The sequence below is a fragment of the Malus sylvestris genome, chromosome 10, assembly GCF_916048215.2.
Source record: "Malus sylvestris chromosome 10, drMalSylv7.2, whole genome shotgun sequence".
NCBI classification, from domain to species: Eukaryota; Viridiplantae; Streptophyta; class Magnoliopsida; order Rosales; family Rosaceae; genus Malus; species Malus sylvestris.
The window spans coordinates 8,012,301-8,031,533 of record NC_062269.1 but is presented as its reverse complement, the minus strand read 5'-3'; the positions used below and the strand labels follow the sequence as shown (position 1 = coordinate 8,031,533).

At 40.2% G+C, this 19,233-nt stretch overlaps 1 protein-coding gene across 1 annotated transcript; it reads left to right on the top strand.

Annotated features, from left to right (window-relative positions):
- Positions 1-7,000: 7,000 nt before the first annotated feature.
- LOC126584956 (NADH dehydrogenase [ubiquinone] 1 beta subcomplex subunit 9-like) lies at positions 7,001-18,797 on the top strand. The gene is made up of 6 exons (XM_050249336.1): positions 7,001-7,199; positions 7,313-7,354; positions 7,589-7,670; positions 8,312-8,367; positions 17,461-17,535; positions 18,553-18,797. Exons 1-5 carry the CDS (start codon positions 7,068-7,070, stop codon positions 17,500-17,502), a joined length of 354 nt encoding a protein of 117 aa, XP_050105293.1. The 5' UTR covers positions 7,001-7,067; the 3' UTR covers positions 17,503-17,535; positions 18,553-18,797.
- The last annotated feature ends 436 nt before the right edge of the window (positions 18,798-19,233 follow it).

Sequence of the window (19,233 nt, the reverse complement as noted above, 5' to 3'; positions counted from 1 at the left end):
TCTAGTTTCACAAACATGTTCTAAGGCATAATTCAGGCCCGAGCTTTAAGAATGCAAATCGCCACAAAGGCAAAGTGCATATGAACAACGTTCCTAGAAACTTTGAAGGAGCCTGCCATATGTGTGGTGGGAATGGATACTAGGCGCGTACTTGTCGTACCCCAAAACATCTAGTGGATCTATATCAAACCTCTTTCAAGGAGAGGGGTGTCGAGATCAATTTCCTCGATCAGGCTAGACCAATGGATATACCTGATCTAGTGCTCAACTTATCAGGGCAGTTAAACACAACCCACCTAAATGCTTCATAATTCATTATGGAAAGAGGGAATGAAGTGTACCGGTCCGATTGAATCACTTATGTTTGATGTATTTTTTATTCTGAACGTGTAGTTTAAAACTCGCATTTCAATTCAATAAAAGTGGCATTTCAATTTCCTTTTATGAATAAGTTGTTTTTAACTGTGATCCCCTTTATTCAAAAAGTATGGATAAAAATTGTGGTTATTCTCAAAACATGAGAAATGACGGAGATATTTGTCTTGCAGACAACACAACCACGCATACAATACTTCGTGATCGAAAGTATTTCTCAAGCTTAATGCTAACAAAATTAAGGGTAACAACAATATAAAGCCAATTAGATGTAATTGAAGGCTCAGGGAACAATATTGTCCATACAAAACGCGTTGTATGCTACTCAATCTACTCAAAATTTGTTGAGTTTCAAAGACATACGTTTAAATGGATACCACATTGAAATGAAAATTGCAGAAAATGTGGACTATTTATGCATTACCTCTAATGATACCCATAAATGTATATTGGAGAAGTTGCATGGTTTGTCGAGTGGATTATATTATACATACATAAAAACAGTTTAATCATATACTGTCATGAACCAGAAGTTCATTGATTCAAAAGTTTACATGTTTTGGTATGACCGTCTGGGCCATCCAGGATCCACCATGATGCATATGATCATTACCAACTTTAATGAACATTGAATATTGAGCAGACACATTGCTATCTCAAATAATAACCCTTGCAAGGCTTGTTCTCAATGGAAGTTGGTAATTAGACCATCACAACTAAAGGCTAATGCTGAATCCCCATCATTTTTGCAAAGAATTCAATGGGGTATTTGTGGGCCTATTCAACCATCTTATGGACCATTTTAATATTTTATGGTTTTGGTTAATGCATTTACCTGATGGTCACATGTTTGTCTCTTGTCTACTCGAAATGTAGCTTTTGCAAGACTTTTTGCTCAGATAATTAAGTTGCGAGCACAGTTTCCAGATTACCCCATTAAGTCAATCCTACTTGATAACGCTGGTGAATTTACGTCCCAAACCTTTGATGATTACTGCATGATATTGGGCATTGATGTTGAACACCCTGTTCCTCATGTCCGTACTCAAAATGGTTTAGCAGAAGCATTGATCAAACGACTTTAGTTAATAGCTCACACTTTGCTTATGAAAACAAAATTGCCAGTTTCTGCATGGGGACATGCCATCTTACATGCATGCTGCATTATTGGTTCGATTGAGACCTATAGCCAACCACCAATACTCCTCGGTACAACTCGTGTTTGGGCATCAGCCAAACATTTCACATTTACGAGTTTTTGGTTGTGCTGTTTATGTGCCTATTGCACCCCCACAACGCACTAAAATGGGACCTTAGTGCAGACTGAGAATTTATGTGGGTTTTGATTCACCATCTATCATTAGATATTTGGAACCCTTGACATGTGATATATTTACAGCTCGTTTTGTGGATTGTCATTTGATGAGATAGTCTTCCCTTCATTAGGGGGAGAAAAAACCTTTCCAGAAGAACGGCAACAGCTGACATGGGTTGTTCCCACCTTATCTCATTTTGATTCATGAAGCACTCAATGTGAAAATGAAGTGAAAAGGATTGTTCACCTTCAAAGTATTGCTAATCAAATGCCAAATGCATTTAATGATGCTTCAAAAGTGATAAAGTCATATATACCAACTGCAAATGCACCTGTAAGAATGGATGTCCCTGTTAGACAAAATAAAGTGGTAGTAAATGAATCATCTGGTGCACGTCTAAAGCATGGTAAACCCCCAGGTTCAAGAGATTCAGCCCATCGAAAGAGAAAGACGAGGGCACAACTGAATCCAAATGAAATAATTCAAAAAAGAAAATGAATGATAAATCCCCAATTCATGATTCTGAAAAGGAAAATGTCCTTGATGAGACATATGTCCTTGAAGAGACAGAAGTGCATGAAAGCAAATAAATCTCCATAAATTATGCATGTACTAACAAATTGTGGGATCGAAATGAAATAATCATCAACGACATGTTCGCATTCTTAGTAGCTAGTGAAATCATATTAAGTGATGATATTGAGCCCCGCTCTATTGATGAATGCAAACAGAGATAAGATTGGCCTAAATGGAAAGACGAAGTGTTTTTGGACCGATAGTCCAAACCCTGCCTGATGTAAATCATGTGGGTTACAAATGGGTATTCACAAGAAAACACAATGAGATAAATGAGATTGTAAGATATAAAGCACGACTCGTTGCACAAGGTTTTTCACAAAGACCTGAAATTGATTATGAGGAGACATATTCTCCTATAATGGACGCAATTATGTTCCGTTACTTAAAAAGTTTAGTGGTTTTAGAAAAACTTGACATGCGACTTATGGATGTCATCATCGCATATCTATATAGAGAATTAGATGCTGACATATATATGAAAGTCCTAGAAGGACTTAAGTTGCCTGAAACAACTAACAAATCATGAGGTATGCTCTAAATCAAATTAATGCGATCATTATATAGGCTAAAACAATCTGGATGAATGTGGTATAATCGTCTTAGTGAGTATTTGATCAAAGAAAGATATATTAACAATGTCATTTGCCTTTGTGTGTTCATTAAGAAATCCAATTTTGGATTTGCTATAGTGGCAGTATATGTCGATGATATGAACCTAGTTGGAACTTCTGAAAAGCTTAATAAAACTGCTGAATATCTGAAAAGCGAATTTGAAATGAAAGACTTGGGAAAACAAAATATTGTCTTGGCCTGCAGATCAAGCATGTGCTAGTGGAATTTTGGTTCACCAATTAGCTTATATTGAAAAAAATCCTGAAGCGATTTGGAATGGACAAGGCTTATCCACTTAGCACGTTAATAGTCGTTTGTTCTTTGGACATTAAGAAAGATCCATTTCGTCCAAAAGAAGATGATGAAATGGTCATTGGTCTAGAAGTACCATATTTGAGTGCAATACATGCTTTATTGTATTTAGCACAGTGTACTCGACCAGATATAGTTTTTTTAGTTAACCTATTAGCAAGGAATATCTCTACTCAAACAATTCGTCATTGGAAAGGAATCAAAGATGTTTTGCGATACCTTCGTGAGACAACATACATGGGTCTTTTCTACTTAGAGAAATCCATAAATGACCAGATCCTTGCTGGATATGCAGATGCTGGTTTCCTCTCTGATCCGGATAAAGCCCGCTTACAAACTGGATATGTGTTCACTAATGGAAATACAACAATCTCATGGCGCTCAACAAAGCAAACACTAGTTGCTACATCTTCCAATCACTTGGAAATACTTGCTTTACATAAAGTAAGTCGTGAATGTTCTTGGTTAAGATCAATGATCCATCATATCCGGAATTCATGTGGTCTAACTTCAAAGACAGACACTTCAATTGTCATCCATGAAGATAATGCAGCATGTGTTGCCCAAATGAAGGAAGGATTCATCAAGGGCGATAAGACTAAACACATATCTCCAAAGTTTTTCAGTGCACATGAGCTTCAGAAGGCTAAAGTTATTGAAGTTAGACAAATCCGTTCCAATGAAAATCTAGCAAACTTATTCACCAAATCTTTACCAAAGTGCACATTTCAGAAGTTAGTGCAGGGAATCGGATTACGTCGACTTACCAATCAACTAAATTTGAAGAATGCTGAATCAGGGGGAGATATAATTCAGGGGGAGCATCTATGATACATGCATGTTATACTCTTTTTCCTTCGATTAGGATTTTTTCCACTGGGTTTTTCCTATCAAGGTTTTAACGAGGCAACATAAGCTTACATAACATTATATCAACAATCAAGGTAAAGTTGTACTCTTTTTCCTTTGCTATGGTTTTTTTTCCCACTGGATTTTTCCAAGCAAGGTTTTAACGAGGCAACTGATGTTAATATGTGGGCATCTAAGGGGGAGTGTTGTAAAAGCTGTATGGTATATGCCCACATCCCACATGCATTAGTATACCCACATCCCACATGCATTTGGAAAGATGTGAAAAGGATAGTGATATATTTGTTGTTATGTATTATTGTCAAAACTAGCCATCATATCATTTTTGGATGTTCTCATGGGAGTAGCTCTATAAATAGAGTGATTCGTGTGTTATCAAAACACACTGCGAAATAAAGAATCAAATAAACAATATCATGTTGTAAACATTGATGGCTGGCCACTAAATAATGTGATGGATTACTGTACCAATCATTTTAGAGCAAAGAGGAAAAATGGGAATCTTATTAGTGGGAGTGAGTTGTATAGCAACTTTTAGTGCTCTTACTCCCTATATAAATACAAGACACCCTATGCACAAAAGGTGACCATCATAAAGAGACAGAAACCACAATGCTCACATGAGAGAGAGAGAGAGAGGAAAGAAGAGGAAGAAAGAAAAGAGAGGAAGAATAAAGGAGAGAATAGAGAGAGTTATCTTTGTACTCCTATTATTCCAGATTATAAATGAAAGCACCGCTGATGCCTCAAGGATGTACTCCAGTCACACTGACTGTAGAGGAACCTTATAAATTTTGTGTCTTGTTTTATTTATTCCACTGCACACACACTGCCGATTTTACAACATATCAATATATCTCCTTCCCTCTCTTTATCTGTCATCCTTTGTGTTATAGCTACTAAAGTTATAGTGTGATATTTTGCACCTGCTTTGCTCCTGTGTTTAGCAAAGGTTATTTCTCTAACTTTTACCTATTTATAACACCCTGGTATTTCTTTGGTAATTATCCTCTACATGGCACCTTGAGTTAAATCAGGTGGTGTTCCACACCACTCAAACACAGATATCAAATCAGATCATGTACCAAATTAAATCATGTATGCTTCAATTTTGGATAAAAGAAACTCCGAGTACACAAACAAGAAAAAAAAAACACTAACATCAGAACAAGAATAACCTTTTTCAACCTCCAGCAACGCTGGAAAACCACTGATGTAGGACAAGCAAACAAGATTAGAAAAATTATGTTAGAACCAAATTTTCGCATCGTCGAGTTGTGCGAGAACAACCACCTAAAAGCAAGAACACACAACTGTATGCATCGAATACCATTAGAACTCCGAAGTTAAGCGAGTTTAGGCGAGAGTAGTACTAGGATAGGTGACCTCCTAAGAAGTCCTCGTGTTGCATCCTCCACCTCTCGCAAGTGGCCCTTTACCACAGTGGTGGACAGGTGTTGTGTCCCTATATGACAACAATTTTTTTTAAAAGCCATTAAGTGTTTTTTTTTCTCAAATCATAGTAATTAGTGCTCATTTAATGAAATTTTCAAACATAAAATATACCCCCATGTTTTACAAAATTACAATCTTTGCCCCTATATTATTGTCTTTGATTATATCACATTAAATACCACATTCTTTTAGTCATTTAATAATGGGAACTTTAACGAAAAGTACTCGGTACTGTTCACTTTAACGAAAAACCACATTTTTACACTAAAAAGTCAATCCTGGTACTATTCACTTTACCTTTTATTTTGTCCTTATCATTAAAACTCAAAGTTTTCAAGCTATTTTCATTAGTTTTCCTTTTAATATATTCAAAGCACATTACATAAAAGTTTATCAAACACTCAAACACTGTTTTTTATTATTAAAAGCACTTTTACAAAAAAAGTTTACCAAACAATCAACAACTTTATTTTATAGTTGTTTATTCTCATATCATAGCATAAATAATTTATTTTTTAAAAAGCAAAACAATATCAAACTAGCCCGTACCAAGGTATAGTTTTATTGTTAATTTGGGTTCACAAAACCCATAATTTTAACCCAATTGCATTCCCAGAAATTTTAATTGTTGTGGACTTATAGTACGTTGAAAGTTCAAACTTCGAACAAGGGATTGAGGAAGGAGGCGAAGAACTAGAACAAGGGCGGATGATTGAGGAGGTAGGAAGGCTTTCCGTCATGGTTCACTTGTGTTATAGAAAAGTCACTTTGCTTGTTTTTTCTTTGATTGGAAGTGTGGACAAGTCCGAACCCAGATCTTTGTCGGATCTACAAAAACTGAGCCTAACAATCAAATGATCTGGACCGTTGAAATTTGATCTAACATCAACAAATAGGGGGTCCCCTAAAAGTTATAATAATTGTAGCCGTTTGATCAAATTTCAACGGCCTAGATCATTTGATCCTTAGGCTTAGTATTTGCAAATTCGAAGAAGATCTGGGTTCGACAAGTCCATGCTAGAAGTATGGCCTTACCCAATAGAAGCTTGGCGCGTAAAAAATCAATTTAAAAAAATTCGGTTCAATTTGGTTCGGTTGATACGATTCAAATTATGATGGTGCTATTTACATATCTATTTTTAACTTTCACACACCCCTCTTAATTTTCGACGGTCTAGTCAAATGAGTTGAAGAAAATCAATTGACAAAAATTAATAAAAGTATGTAAGAGATAAAAAGATGTGTGTGAATAGTAATATCCTTCAAAGTATTCAAAACTGGTCCCGAATCGTATAATTAGAGAATAGGTTTGGTTTCATATCGAAAACCCAAGAAAACCAAATCGACCGGTTCGAATCCGGATGAGTTTTCGGTTCCTGGTACAATATGCCCAGCCCAATTACGTTAAGATCGTTCAGCCCAGAAAGGAAACGACTTCGTTTTGCCAGCCATTTCGTCGCCAAATTTCATCTGACGAAAGGCCTGAAACAACGAAAGAGTGCTGGGAGAGAGAGAGAGAGAGAGAGAGAGAGAGAGAGAGAGAAAGAGATGAGCGGAGTGTCAACAGCAGCGTACGTAGCTCGTCGAGCAGCTCAGAAGGAGAAGGTTTGGATCCTCTACAGGCGAGCCCTCAGAGACACTCTCAACTGGGCCGTTCACCGCCACCTCTTCTACCCAGATGTACTCGCGCTCTCCGCCCCCCTTTCCAATCTTCATTATTCAATCACAACCATCCATCTACCATTGCATTGCATTCAATTTCGATCGCTGTCTGATTATTTTTTGTTTTTCAGGCTGATGCCCTCCGCGAGAGGTTCGAAACCAACAAGCATGTGGTTGGTCTCTTCCCTTTTATTCAATTTCCCCAAATTTTGTTGTTATTGTTGTTATTATTATTTTTTTTTCCATTTCGATTCGATTACTTTTGAATTTTTTTTCATTCAGTTTAAATTTTTGATTATTTAGCTTGGCTGCATTTTCTGTTATTGGATAAATGTACCCTTTTGATTTTTTTGCTAATGAATTAAGGTACCCTTTTGATTGATTGTTTGATTGGTATGGATTTACAGGAAGATCCTGACACCATTGATAGACTCATAGCGAATGCCGAAGCCACTTACAATAAGTGGCGCCATCCCGATCCTTACATTGGTACAATCCCTTTCGTAAAATGCCAAGTTTACTTGCATAAATTCATTGCTTTTGCCCCCAGTTAGAAAAACAAGGGAACAGCTTTCATAAATTTCCGGGCATATGTCTTTAGGTTCTGTGTTTCTTGTTTGATATTCTGGACCTCACTTTTCCTGTAAGCTCTGACGTCTTTTAAGCTTTCATATGGGTAGTAGTTTAGTGAGAGAGGATTTTGGAACTGGCTTGTATGATACCATTTTAGATTTGATGGCAGCTCACCTCTAATTTTCGTAGTGTGTTTAAGCTACCTTATGCTCGAGAAATTGTTTTGGATGAGCAACAAAATCATCATTGCTTAGAAAGTTATATGTGTGTCTCTGTGGTAGTCTATGTCTGTCTCTGATTAGCTTGGTGCTCATATTATTATTATTATTTTTTTGGGTGTCAATATTATGGCACCCTATTAACCTATCCCTACAACCATATCTTTGTTCTCGTTTGTACATAGATAAAAACTTGAATTGAGAGTTTGGTTTTGTAGCTTCTAATAGGTTTGTTCTATCTTTATTTTACTTAATCAATCCCTGTGTTTTCCATATTATGTTTTTTACTAATGGTTTTATATGGTCTCATCTTCTCCCCTCTCCATCTTGCCTGTGCAGTTCCTTGGGCCCCCGGTGGTTCTAAGTTTCACCGAAATCCTACTCCACCTGCTGGGGTAATTTTATCATAACACATTCTTCAGTTTTTCATTGTGCTTCTGTGTATTGCTTGTTCACATCTATTTTTAGGACTTCTACATTTTTTCAATCATTTTCATGCTTTTGATTCAACTCCGCCTATGTCTTACATGGCCGGTCCCAAGCCCGGATAAAGGAGGAGGGGGAGGGCGTCAGGTAGTCGACAGCCGGCACTCCATGATCACGTCGAATCCTTATGAAAATGAATTCAGAACAAAATCGCGCTAAAGCTAGGGCGTCACTCGTAAGTGGCGCGCTGTGTGGCCCGAGCACAGTGATAAGTGAGCAAGGGTCGCTGTATCTCCATCGGCACCCGGATGCAGTGTTAAATGAGCAAGGGGGCCATAGAAACTTCTTTTCGAACGACTCCACTCAAAGTTGTTTGGGAGCATATGCTCCTATCAACTTTACCCGGGACACACAAAAGAAGTACTTTGATCCTATTAGACGGGGGAGGGTGAAGAAGCTAGGACAGAAGGGTAGAGTTCAAGAGAGCAAAATGCGTTTAGGAACGTGGAATATAGGAACCTTAACGGGAAAATCTATGGAAGTAGTGGAAGTTATGGTGAGGAGAAGGATAAATATTATGTGCCTACAAGAAACTAAGTGGGTTGGTAGTAAGGCAAAGGATCTAGAAAACTCAGGGTTTAAACTTTGGTATTCGGGCACAAATAGAACGAGAAACGGTGTTGGCATCATCGTGGACAAGACCTTGGTACAAGATGTTGTAGATGTCAAGAGGGTAGGAGATAGAATCATGGCAATCAAGATTGTAATAGGACAAGAACTTATCAATGTGATTAGTGCGTACGCACCTCAAGTAGGGTTGGATACGAGTTCGAAGGAGAAATTTTGGGAAGATCTTGGAGACTTGGTGCAAGGAATTGCTCAGACGGAGAAGTTATTTATAGGAGGAGATTTAAATGGACACGTGGGCAGGGAGACAGGCAACTATGGAGGTTTTCATGGTGGCCATGGTTTTGGGGAGAGAAACGAGGATGGGGAAGCTATCTTGGATTTTGCAATGGCATATGATCTCTTCTTAGCCAACACCTTCTTTAAGAAGAGAGAAGAACATGTGATCACCTACAAGAGTGGGTCGTCAAAAACACAAATAGATTTTCTTCTAATGAGGAAAGGGGATCGTATAACTTGTAAGGATTGCAAAGTTATACCAGGAGAGAGCGTGGCTAATCAACATCGCTTGTTGGTGATGGATGTACATATCAAAAGAGTAAGACAAAAGAACAAGACTTGGAAGTGCCCAAGGACTAGATGGTGGAATCTAAAAGAAGAAAAACAAGCCATTTTCAAAGAGAAGGTAATCACCCAATGTGTGTGGGATAGAGAGGGGGAAGCTAGCCAAATGTGGGATTCCATGGCTAGTTGTATCCGAAAAGTAGCAAAAGAGGTATTAGGAGAGTCCAAGGGCTTTGCCCCACACCAAAAGGAATCTTGGTGGTGGAATGAGGAGGTACAAACAAAGGTGAAGGCTAAGAAGGAATGTTGTAAAGCCTTATACAAGGAGAGGACCGATGAAAATGGTGAAAGGTATAGAAAAGCGAAGCAAGAGGCGAAGAAAGCTGTCAGAGAAGCTAAGTTAGCGGCTTACGACGATATGTATAAACGACTAGATACCAAAGAAGGAGAGTTGGATATCTATAAACTATCTAGAGCAAGGGAAAAGAAGACAAGGGACCTAAACCAAGTGAGGTGCATCAAGGATGAGGATGGAAAGGTTCTTGCTACAGAGAACGCGGTTAAAGACAGATGGAGAAGTTATTTTCATAATCTTTTCAATGAAGGACATGAAATGAGTGCTTCTTTAGGGGAGTTGAGTAACTCAGAAGAGTGTAGAAACTACTCTTTTTATCGTCGAATCCGGAAGGAAGAAGTGGTTGTAGCTTTGAAGAAGATGAAGCATAAAAAAGCAATAGGCCCAGACGATATACCAATCGAAGTGTGGAAACTTTTGGGAGAGACAGGTATAACATGGCTCACTGACCTTTTCAATAGGATTTTGAAAACGAAGAAGATGCCAAATGAGTGGCGAACGAGCACTTTGGTGCCTATCTACAAGAATAAGGGCGACGTACAAAATTGCATGAACTATAGGGGTATTAAGCTAATGAGTCATACAATGAAGCTCTGGGAGAGAGTGATTGAGCATAGATTGAGGCAAGAGACACGGGTTTCGGACAACCAATTCGGGTTCATGCCAGGGCGCTCAACCATGGAGGCAATCTATCTCTTACGAAGATTGATGGAAAGATATAGAGATGGGAAAAAGGATTTACACATGGTCTTTATAGATTTGGAAAAAGCGTATGATAGGGTCCCAAGAGACATTCTTTGGAGGATTTTAGAGAAGAAAGGAGTACGAGTAGCATATATCCAAGCTATAAAGGATATGTATGAAGGAGCAAAGACTGCCGTAAGAACTCATGAAGGACAAACCGAAAGCTTTCCCATAACTGTAGGATTACATCAAGGCTCATCCTTAAGTCCTTACCTTTTTGCGTTGGTAATGGATGAGTTAACAGGACATATTCAAGATGATATTCCTTGGTGTATGCTTTTCGCAGACGATATAGTGTTGATAGACGAAACTCAGGAAGGGGTAAATGCAAAGCTTAACCTTTGGAGAGAAGTGTTGGAATCTAAAGGTCTTCGCCTAAGCCGATCAAAGCCAGAATATATGGAGTGCAAGTTCAGTGCAAATGGAGGCCAAAACGAGTTAGGGGTGAGGATCGGAGATCAAGAAATACCAAAGAGCGACCGTTTTCGTTACCTAGGATCTATCTTGCAAAAGAACGGAGAATTAGATGGAGATCTCAACCATAGAATACAAGCTGGATGGATGAAGTGGAAGAGTGCATCCGGCGTGTTGTGTGACCGCCGTATGCCACTGAAGCTCAAGGGAAAATTTTATAAGACGGCAATAAGGCCGGCGATGCTGTATGGCACAGAATGTTGGGCGGTGAAACATCAACACGTACACAAAATGGGTGTAGCGGAGATGAGGATGCTTCGTTGGATGTGTGGGCACACGAGAAAGGATAAGATTAGGAATGAGGATATCCGGGGTAAAGTAGGAGTAGCCGAAATTGAAGGAAAGATGAGAGAAAATCGGTTACGGTGGTTTGGACATGTGCAAAGAAGGCCTACTGACGCTCCGATTAGAAGATGCGACTATGGGACAGAGGTTCAGGGCCGAAGGGGTAGAGGAAGACCTAGGAAAACTTTGGAAGAGACTCTAAGAAAAGACTTAGAGTACTTGGATCTAACGAAGGACATGACACAGGATCGAGCACAATGGCGTTCTAAGATTCATATAGCCGATCCCACTCAGTGACTTGGATTTTTCAAGTCTCCAACTGAGAAGTTTTCCTCACTCGGGAAATTAAGGGAACACTACCCCAACCTACATGCTCCACTCAGAAAGCTTCAACATACAAGCTTCAACAAAAGAAAATTCAAAGAACTTAGCGAAGAAGGCTTTGGTGTATTTAACACAATACGTTGAAATGAAGGAAAGCTTATTTATTGATATCCCCGATAAGCTACAAATATGTACATATACATGAGTCAAAATAAACACACAAGAGGGAGCCTTCACAAAGGTTGCTTAGGAGAAGTCTCAGCAGTCGGTAGAGCCCCAGAAAGAGAAGGCACCGGAGGGGGATCATTTGGAGCCTCAGTACTGGACAGAACCCTAGAAGGAGGAGGCATCAGAGGTTGATCATTTGGAGCTTCATTACGCGGTACAGCCCCAGAAGACGAAGGCAATAAATGCCTTTGGAACAAACCCACAAATCTCTGATGATCAAGTAAAACCTGACCATCAGTTTCCTTCATCTGGTCAAGCTTCCTCTTCATGTTTGTAGCATAGTCATGTGCGAGCCGGTGCAACTGTTTATTCTCATGCTTGAGCCCTCTAATCTCCTGTTTGAGACTCATCACTTCAGCCGCCAATGATTCAACTTGGCGGGTTCGAGCAAATAGGCGTTGGGCCATATTAGACACAGAACCTGCACACTGAACACTGAGAGCCAGCGAATCCTTAACAGCTAACTCATCAGACCGTTTGGAAAGTAGTCTGTTATCTTTGGGAGTGAGAAGGTTCCTGGCCACCACCGCAGCGGTCATATCATTCTTCATCACGGAATCCCCAACGGTAAGAGGACCAGTAGGGGAGACGAAGGATGGGCGCCATATGTTGTCTGGAGAAGGCGGGGCTGCCTCTTCAACAAGGTTCAAGTCAAAACGACGGTCGGAGGGGCCAGACATTTTCAAAGGTGTTGAAGAGAGAAGAGGTCGGACAAATCAAGATCTTAGAAGTGCAAGAATGAAGCTTCTACTGGTGGAGATTCAAGTGTGCTTTGGAACTTAATGCCAGCCCCTATAAAAATCTGCACTCGACGGAGCTTCAGAAATCGAAGAGGCGCCTGCTCAGAAATCGAAGAGGCGTTTGCTTTCTCAAAAGCTGAGCTGCTTAGAGATCACGAGGGTTGATCTCAGAAATCGAAGAGGCGTTTGCTTTCTCAAAAGTTGGGCTGCTCAAAGACCACGAAGGCCGATCTCAGAAATCGAAGAGGCGCTCGCTTTCTCAAAAGCTGGGCTCCCCAGAGATCACGAGGGCCGATCTCAAAAATCGAAGAGGCACCTACTTTTCCAGCCTTGTCAGCACCTGTCACACGCACACTCAGCTTTGCGGAAATTATGGGCATTCTGTCGAAGACTTCTGGGGAAGTAGAAAACACATGAATCTTACTGTTCAATCACCCACTTCCCACACGCAACAATAGCTCATGGGTACCACAGATAACTTTGCCAAAGTTCTCTGCCAAGGTTGAGCACGTGAAGCTTGCAGCTCCCACTACATCGCTCTGACCAAGAAGGGTAAAAGAATAGCAAAGAAACAGCACTAACAAAGTTTAGACCCATAAATTTTGAAGGTCTAGCTACCATATTATTACCCACAAGGGTAAAGGAACAGTACCACTGCTGGATAATTGGAAAGTCCCTGTGTGTCAACCTCTGTGCTTCGTGGCAAGGTAGACTAGCAAACATGCCCAACCTTTACTCACATTCGAGAAAACACTCCCAATAAGATTGCTTGCTCCAAAATCGAAGAGGCACCGTCCTCCGAATCTCGAGAGCCAGACTCCCAACATGACTACTTTATTAAAAATCGAAGAGAGGGTAAAGGAACAGTACCATTGCTGGATAATTGGAAAGTCCCTGTGTGTCAACCTCTGTGCTTCGTGGCAAGGTAGACTAGCAAACATGCCCAACCTTTACTCACATTCGAGAAAACACTCCCAACAAGATTGCTTGCTCCAAAATCGAAGAGGCACCGTCTTCCGAATCTCGAGAGCCAGACTCCCAACATGATTACTTTCTCAAAAATCGAAGAGACACTGCTCCCCGAATCTTCGAGAGCCAGACCCCCAGCCTGATTGCTTTCTCAAAAATCGATGAGGCATCGTTCTCCGAATCAATCGAAGAGGCGCTCGCTTTCTCAAAAGCTGGGCTGCTCAGAGACCACGAGGGCCGATCTCAGAAATCGAAGAGGCACCTACTTTTCTAGCTTTGTCAGCACCTGTCACACGCACACTCAGCTTTGCAGAAATTATGGGCATTCTATCGAAGATTTCTGGTGAAGTAGAAAGCACATAAATCTTACTGTTCAATTACCCACTTCCCACACGCAACAATAGCTCATGGGTACCACAGATAACTTTGCCAAAGTTCTCTGCCAAAGTTGAGCACGTGAAGCTTGCAGCTCCCATTAAATCGCTCTGACCAAGAAAGGTAAAAGAATAGCAAAGAAACAGCACTAACAAAGTTTAGACACATAAATTTTGAAGGTCTAGCTACCATATTATTACCCACAAGGGTAAAGGAACAGTACCACTGCTGGATAATTGGAAAGTCCCTGTGTGTCAACCTCTGTGCTTCGTGGCAAGGTAGACTAGCAAACATGCCCAACCTTTACTCACATTCGAGAAAACACTCCCAACAAGATTGCTTGCTCCAAAATCGAAGAGGCACCGTCCTCCGAATCTCGAGAGCCAGACTCCCAACATGACTACTTTCTCAAAATCGAAGAGAGGGTAAAGGAACAGTACCATTGCTGGATAATTGGAAAGTCCCTGTGTGTCAACCTTTGTGCTTCGTGGCAAGGTAGACTAGCAAACATGCCCAACCTTTACTCACATTCGAGACAACACTCCCAACAAGATTGCTTGCTCCAAAATCGAAGAGGCACCGCCCTCCGAATCTCGAGAGCCAGACTCCCAACATGATTACTTCCTCAAAAATCGAAGAGACACTGCTCTCCGAATCTCGAGAGCCAGACCCCCAGCATGATCGCTTTCTCAAAAATCGAAGAGGCATCGTTCTCCGAATCTCGAGAGCCAGATACCACAGACCACTTTTTCAAAGTGCTCTGACAGAGTTAAAACATGTGAAACTGACAGCTCCCACTACCGTGCTATGACCAAGCAGGGTAAAGGAATAGCATTACTACTTGTTGTTAGGGAGACTCCTATATATGTCGACCTCCATCCCCAACGGACAGGCAGACCTGCAAAAATGCTCAACCCTTCATCATATCTGAGAGGGCACTCCCAACGAAGCCTTTCGAAATATTCAGCTTTCTTTCCCCCCGATAATACCTCTGCAAACAAGCTATACTAGAGCAAGAATATCTCATATCATCAGGGTTAAAAGCAAGAGTATCCCATATCATGCTTTTTCCCTGTCTTTTCCTTTGGCCTTGTTTTTACCTGTAAGACAAGGAGAAAGAGAGCAATCAGTCAGCACTTGGAATCAAGCTTCCAGCCAGGAACTGACTTCCTGGAACCCCTTACCTGATTACTTACCTGGCATTGCTCTCGAGTACTCATCTTCAACATCTTATGTTTCCAGGGAAGATTCCGCATCTTCTTGAGGAACAGATAGGGCAAGTGCGAAGGATACAAGGAAGCATGTGGAGACAAGCGTAACAGCACACGTGCCGATACATCCATTACTCTGTCAAAAGCAAAAGTATCCCATATCAGCAGGGTGGAACGTACTCTAGATTTGATGGACTTGTTTTGACCCTCAAATTCTTCAGTCGGCCTTATACTCTGGAGGAAACCAGAAAACCCTCCAGCTCAGTTCAAGAATAAGCCTGTGGAAAGTTACTTCTTCAAAAGCAAAAGTATCTCATATCATCTCTTCTCATTTTTCTTCTCTTTATCCTTCATGCTGTTGCAAGACGGGGAGAAGGTGAACAATCAGTCGGAGCTCTGATTGCTTACCTTGTCTGTCACCTCTTTCAGCAGACCCCCTAGCTCGGCGACTTGGGGGACTCCTACTACATGATTTGTATCGCGCTTGACCAAGCCTGAAACTACAAGTAAGCTTCAAGTGAAATTGATACATTACCTTGTGCATCTCCACCAGTTAAAGATACCACCCCTGGATGGAGGAAAAGTACTTCCAGAGAAGATGCCACATCTACTTATGAGACTATTAAGGCAAGTCAAGACGACACCACACTCTGATACTTAGAAGTTTCGTGATTACGAGATCATTCTCCCACAATATTTCCTAATGTCATTTGTACTAAATCATTCACTTGTACTCACTAAAGGAGAGCTTGAACCTATGTACTTGTGTAAACCCTTCACAATTAATGAGAACTCTTCTATTCCGTGGACGTAGCCAATCTGGGTGAACCACGTACATCTTTTGTTTGCTTTCCTATCTCTATCCATTTATATACTTATCCACACTAATGACCGGAGCAATCTAGCGAAGATCACAAAAAGCGACCGTTTTCGCTACCTAGGATCTATCTTGTAAGAGAACGGAGAATTAGATGGAGATCTCAACCATAGAATACGAGCTGGATGGATGAAGTGTAAGAGCGCATCCGGCGTGTTGTGTGACCGTCGTAGGCCACTGAAGCTCAAGGGAAAATTTTATAGGACGGCAATAAGGCCAGCGATGTTGTATGGCACAGAATGTTGGGCGGTGAAGCATCAACACGTACACAAAATGGGTGTAGCGGAGATGAGGATGCTTCGTGGGATGTGTGGGCACACGAGAAAGGATAAGATTGGGAATGAGGATATCCGAGGTAAAGTAGGAGTAGCCGAAATTGTAGGAAAGATAAGAGAAAATCGGCTCCGGTGATTTGGACATGTGCAAAGAAGGCCGACTGACACTCCGGTTCGAAGATGTGACTACGGGACAGAGGTTCAGGGCCGAAGGGGTAGAGGAAGACCTAGGAAAACTTTGGAAGAGACTCTAAGAAAAGACTTAGAGTACTTGGATCTAACGGAGGACATGACACAAAACCGAGCGCAATGGCGTTTTAGGATTCATATAGCCGACCCCACTTAGTGGGAAAAGGCTTTGTTGTTGTTGTTGTTTCATGCTTTTGATTCACTTTTGCGTTGTGTTTTATGTTTACTTTGTCCCTAGTTACTAGTCATGCATTTGTTATCTAACCAGAGGGCACTAGTGGAATTGGACAAGTATTCTCATAGTTGGTTGCTGTTCTTCTTTTTGGAAGAAAATTAATATATTACAGTTGTATAATTGCTGACATAATTATCATTTCTAGATGAGTACTCAAAACTAAGAGTTTCTTTTTATCTTGCTTAACCTCTTACTTTTATTTTTTACGTTCTACCATCATCTTTTATTTAATTCACGGAGATAGAGTATTGTTATTGCCCAGTAATCATAATGGATCCTTGAGAGTTTTCTTAGTTACCTACTAATTGGTTTTATTCCATTCAGGAAAATAGAATACTGTTATCGGTCAAGTTTAAAAGGATGCTTTAGAGCACTAATTTGTTTTCTTACTTACGATTTTTTTTTTGTTTAATATTACTATTGCCAGTTTCCAAAAAAAGGGTGTCTTCCTATTGCAAGTAGAAAGTTCTTTACTTTTTCCAAATATTTCTTGGCTTTGCATTGGTCCTGTTTATCGTGCTATTCCCTCCTGGAACAATGCGGTCACCTAGAACTTGTTTAACCCTGGTGGTATTTGTTGTTTAATGCAGATTGAGATAGTATACGACTATGGAAAAGAGGATAACGACTAAAAATTCAAATGTTTTTCTTCGCAATAAATAAAGGTGAGCAATTTAATTATATACTTGATAAGTGTTTCTTTAACACTTTTCAGTTTGGATGCTCAGTTGATTGGGTTTCTTGAGTTTTCACCCCTTCCGAGACTGAGAATCACACTTTCCCTTCTTTCTAATTTTTACATGACGAGTGCCACAGTTTGTCAACTCACCATTTCTTAACACATTAGTGACATCTTCACTAGACTGACATTTTCTTCTTTCCTACTTCCAATAAATAAATAGCTAAAGTTACTTGTGTAGTAAGAGCATAACTTGTAGCCTTACTGTAATTTTATGATTTTAACAGGAAATCACAAATCTAGTGCTACCATAACGGTCTTGTTCTTCTACGATCCACAAATTCAAAATCTTATTTTCCCTCCTCTTTTAGTTCAATATGAATGAGTCTTCGGATCGATTTCATACACCCAAATCGGTGACATTGTTGATTGCGAGGGCATTATAGTCATAACGAAGATTTAGTTTTTTTTTCTTTCTTTTCTTGTTACTAATTTCGTATCAACTCCTTAATCTTGAAAATTTGAAGGAAACAAATTGGTAAACAGAAAGTGAAGAGAGAGTGAATGACTGGAGGGAAAATGATATGAACCCAAATAGAGTTAAAGCAATAGAAACAAAGAGAAGGAATAACTGGAGGGAAAATGGTGGAAGGTAGAAGGCCCTAAAATATAATTTTCATATAATTCGCAGAAATCCAAAAATTGCAAAAGAGAGAAAATCAAGACTTTCAAAAATTCCACTAACTTGCGTGTGTGCATGAAGTTTTCCCTGTGACGTTTTGATGGCGCTAGCTTTGAGAATTAGAAAACTGATAGAGAAAGGAAACAGAGGGATATGGAGACAAAAGCAAAGGACTAGAGGAGGAAGGAGGGAGAGAGACTAGGAAGGAAGTTTAACACACATCAAGCATTCCCCCGTCACGCAATGCTTTTCTTCTTCTTTCTAATAAATAAATAATAAGTATTTTTATGTTGATGATGTCTGTTATTTTTAACGATGCAGATCAAGATGGAGAGTGAATATGATGATGAAGATAATTATCGAGGCCAGCATCATTACGTGTTGCTTAAGTAAATGATGGATTTCAGCTTTGAATAGTTTTAAATGCTTAGTTTCTCCTTTCAAGGTGAGTTTGGTGTTTTAGTACAACGCGGCTTATGCTGCAGGATCAGGATTGGATTAAGCGTGACGCTTGATATGAACAACTTTCTCCTGTTCATGTAATTTGCATTTCCTTGGCTGAGTTATTGCTGGCGGGCAAATATGCGACACTAGACCTGCAGTTGGAGTAATGTAGTGTGGGTGCATGAGTGCATCTATGCGTTCGCTCGCACACACATACACACGTACATTTGTTTGATGGGTTGGGTTCTAGCCATGCATTACCAGTAGTGAGTTGGGGGGTTTTTGGTCCGTATGAACTTGAGGCAGTGGTTTGTCGTTTGGAAATCGTCTCTTTGTTGGAAAATTCTTGTTGGTAAACTAGATTCATGGAAACTGAGGCGAAACGGGACATGTTACCTGTTTTAGTTTTTTGATAGGAAGATATGGAATTATTCTCGTCGCACATACACACTTAGAGATACGACCAAGGGCCTTATTGGGTATGTGTTTCTTCCATATAACGAGTCCGGTCTCGTCATTGTTAAGTTCATCGACGGGCACTAACTAGTTTTCCGGTCT

What these genes read in the sequence shown, in the direction of transcription:
- LOC126584956 (XM_050249336.1), top strand. Translation starts at nt 7,068, where the DNA reads ATGAGCGGAGTGTCAACAGCAGCGTACGTAGCTCGTCGAGCAGCTCAG. An exon ending in TCGAAACCAACAAGCATGTG is followed by an intron (nt 7,355 to 7,588) that starts GTTGGTCTCTTC and finishes ATGGATTTACAG; the next exon opens with GAAGATCCTGACACCATTGA. An exon ending in CCATCCCGATCCTTACATTG is followed by an intron (nt 7,671 to 8,311) that starts GTACAATCCCTT and finishes TTGCCTGTGCAG; the next exon opens with TTCCTTGGGCCCCCGGTGGT.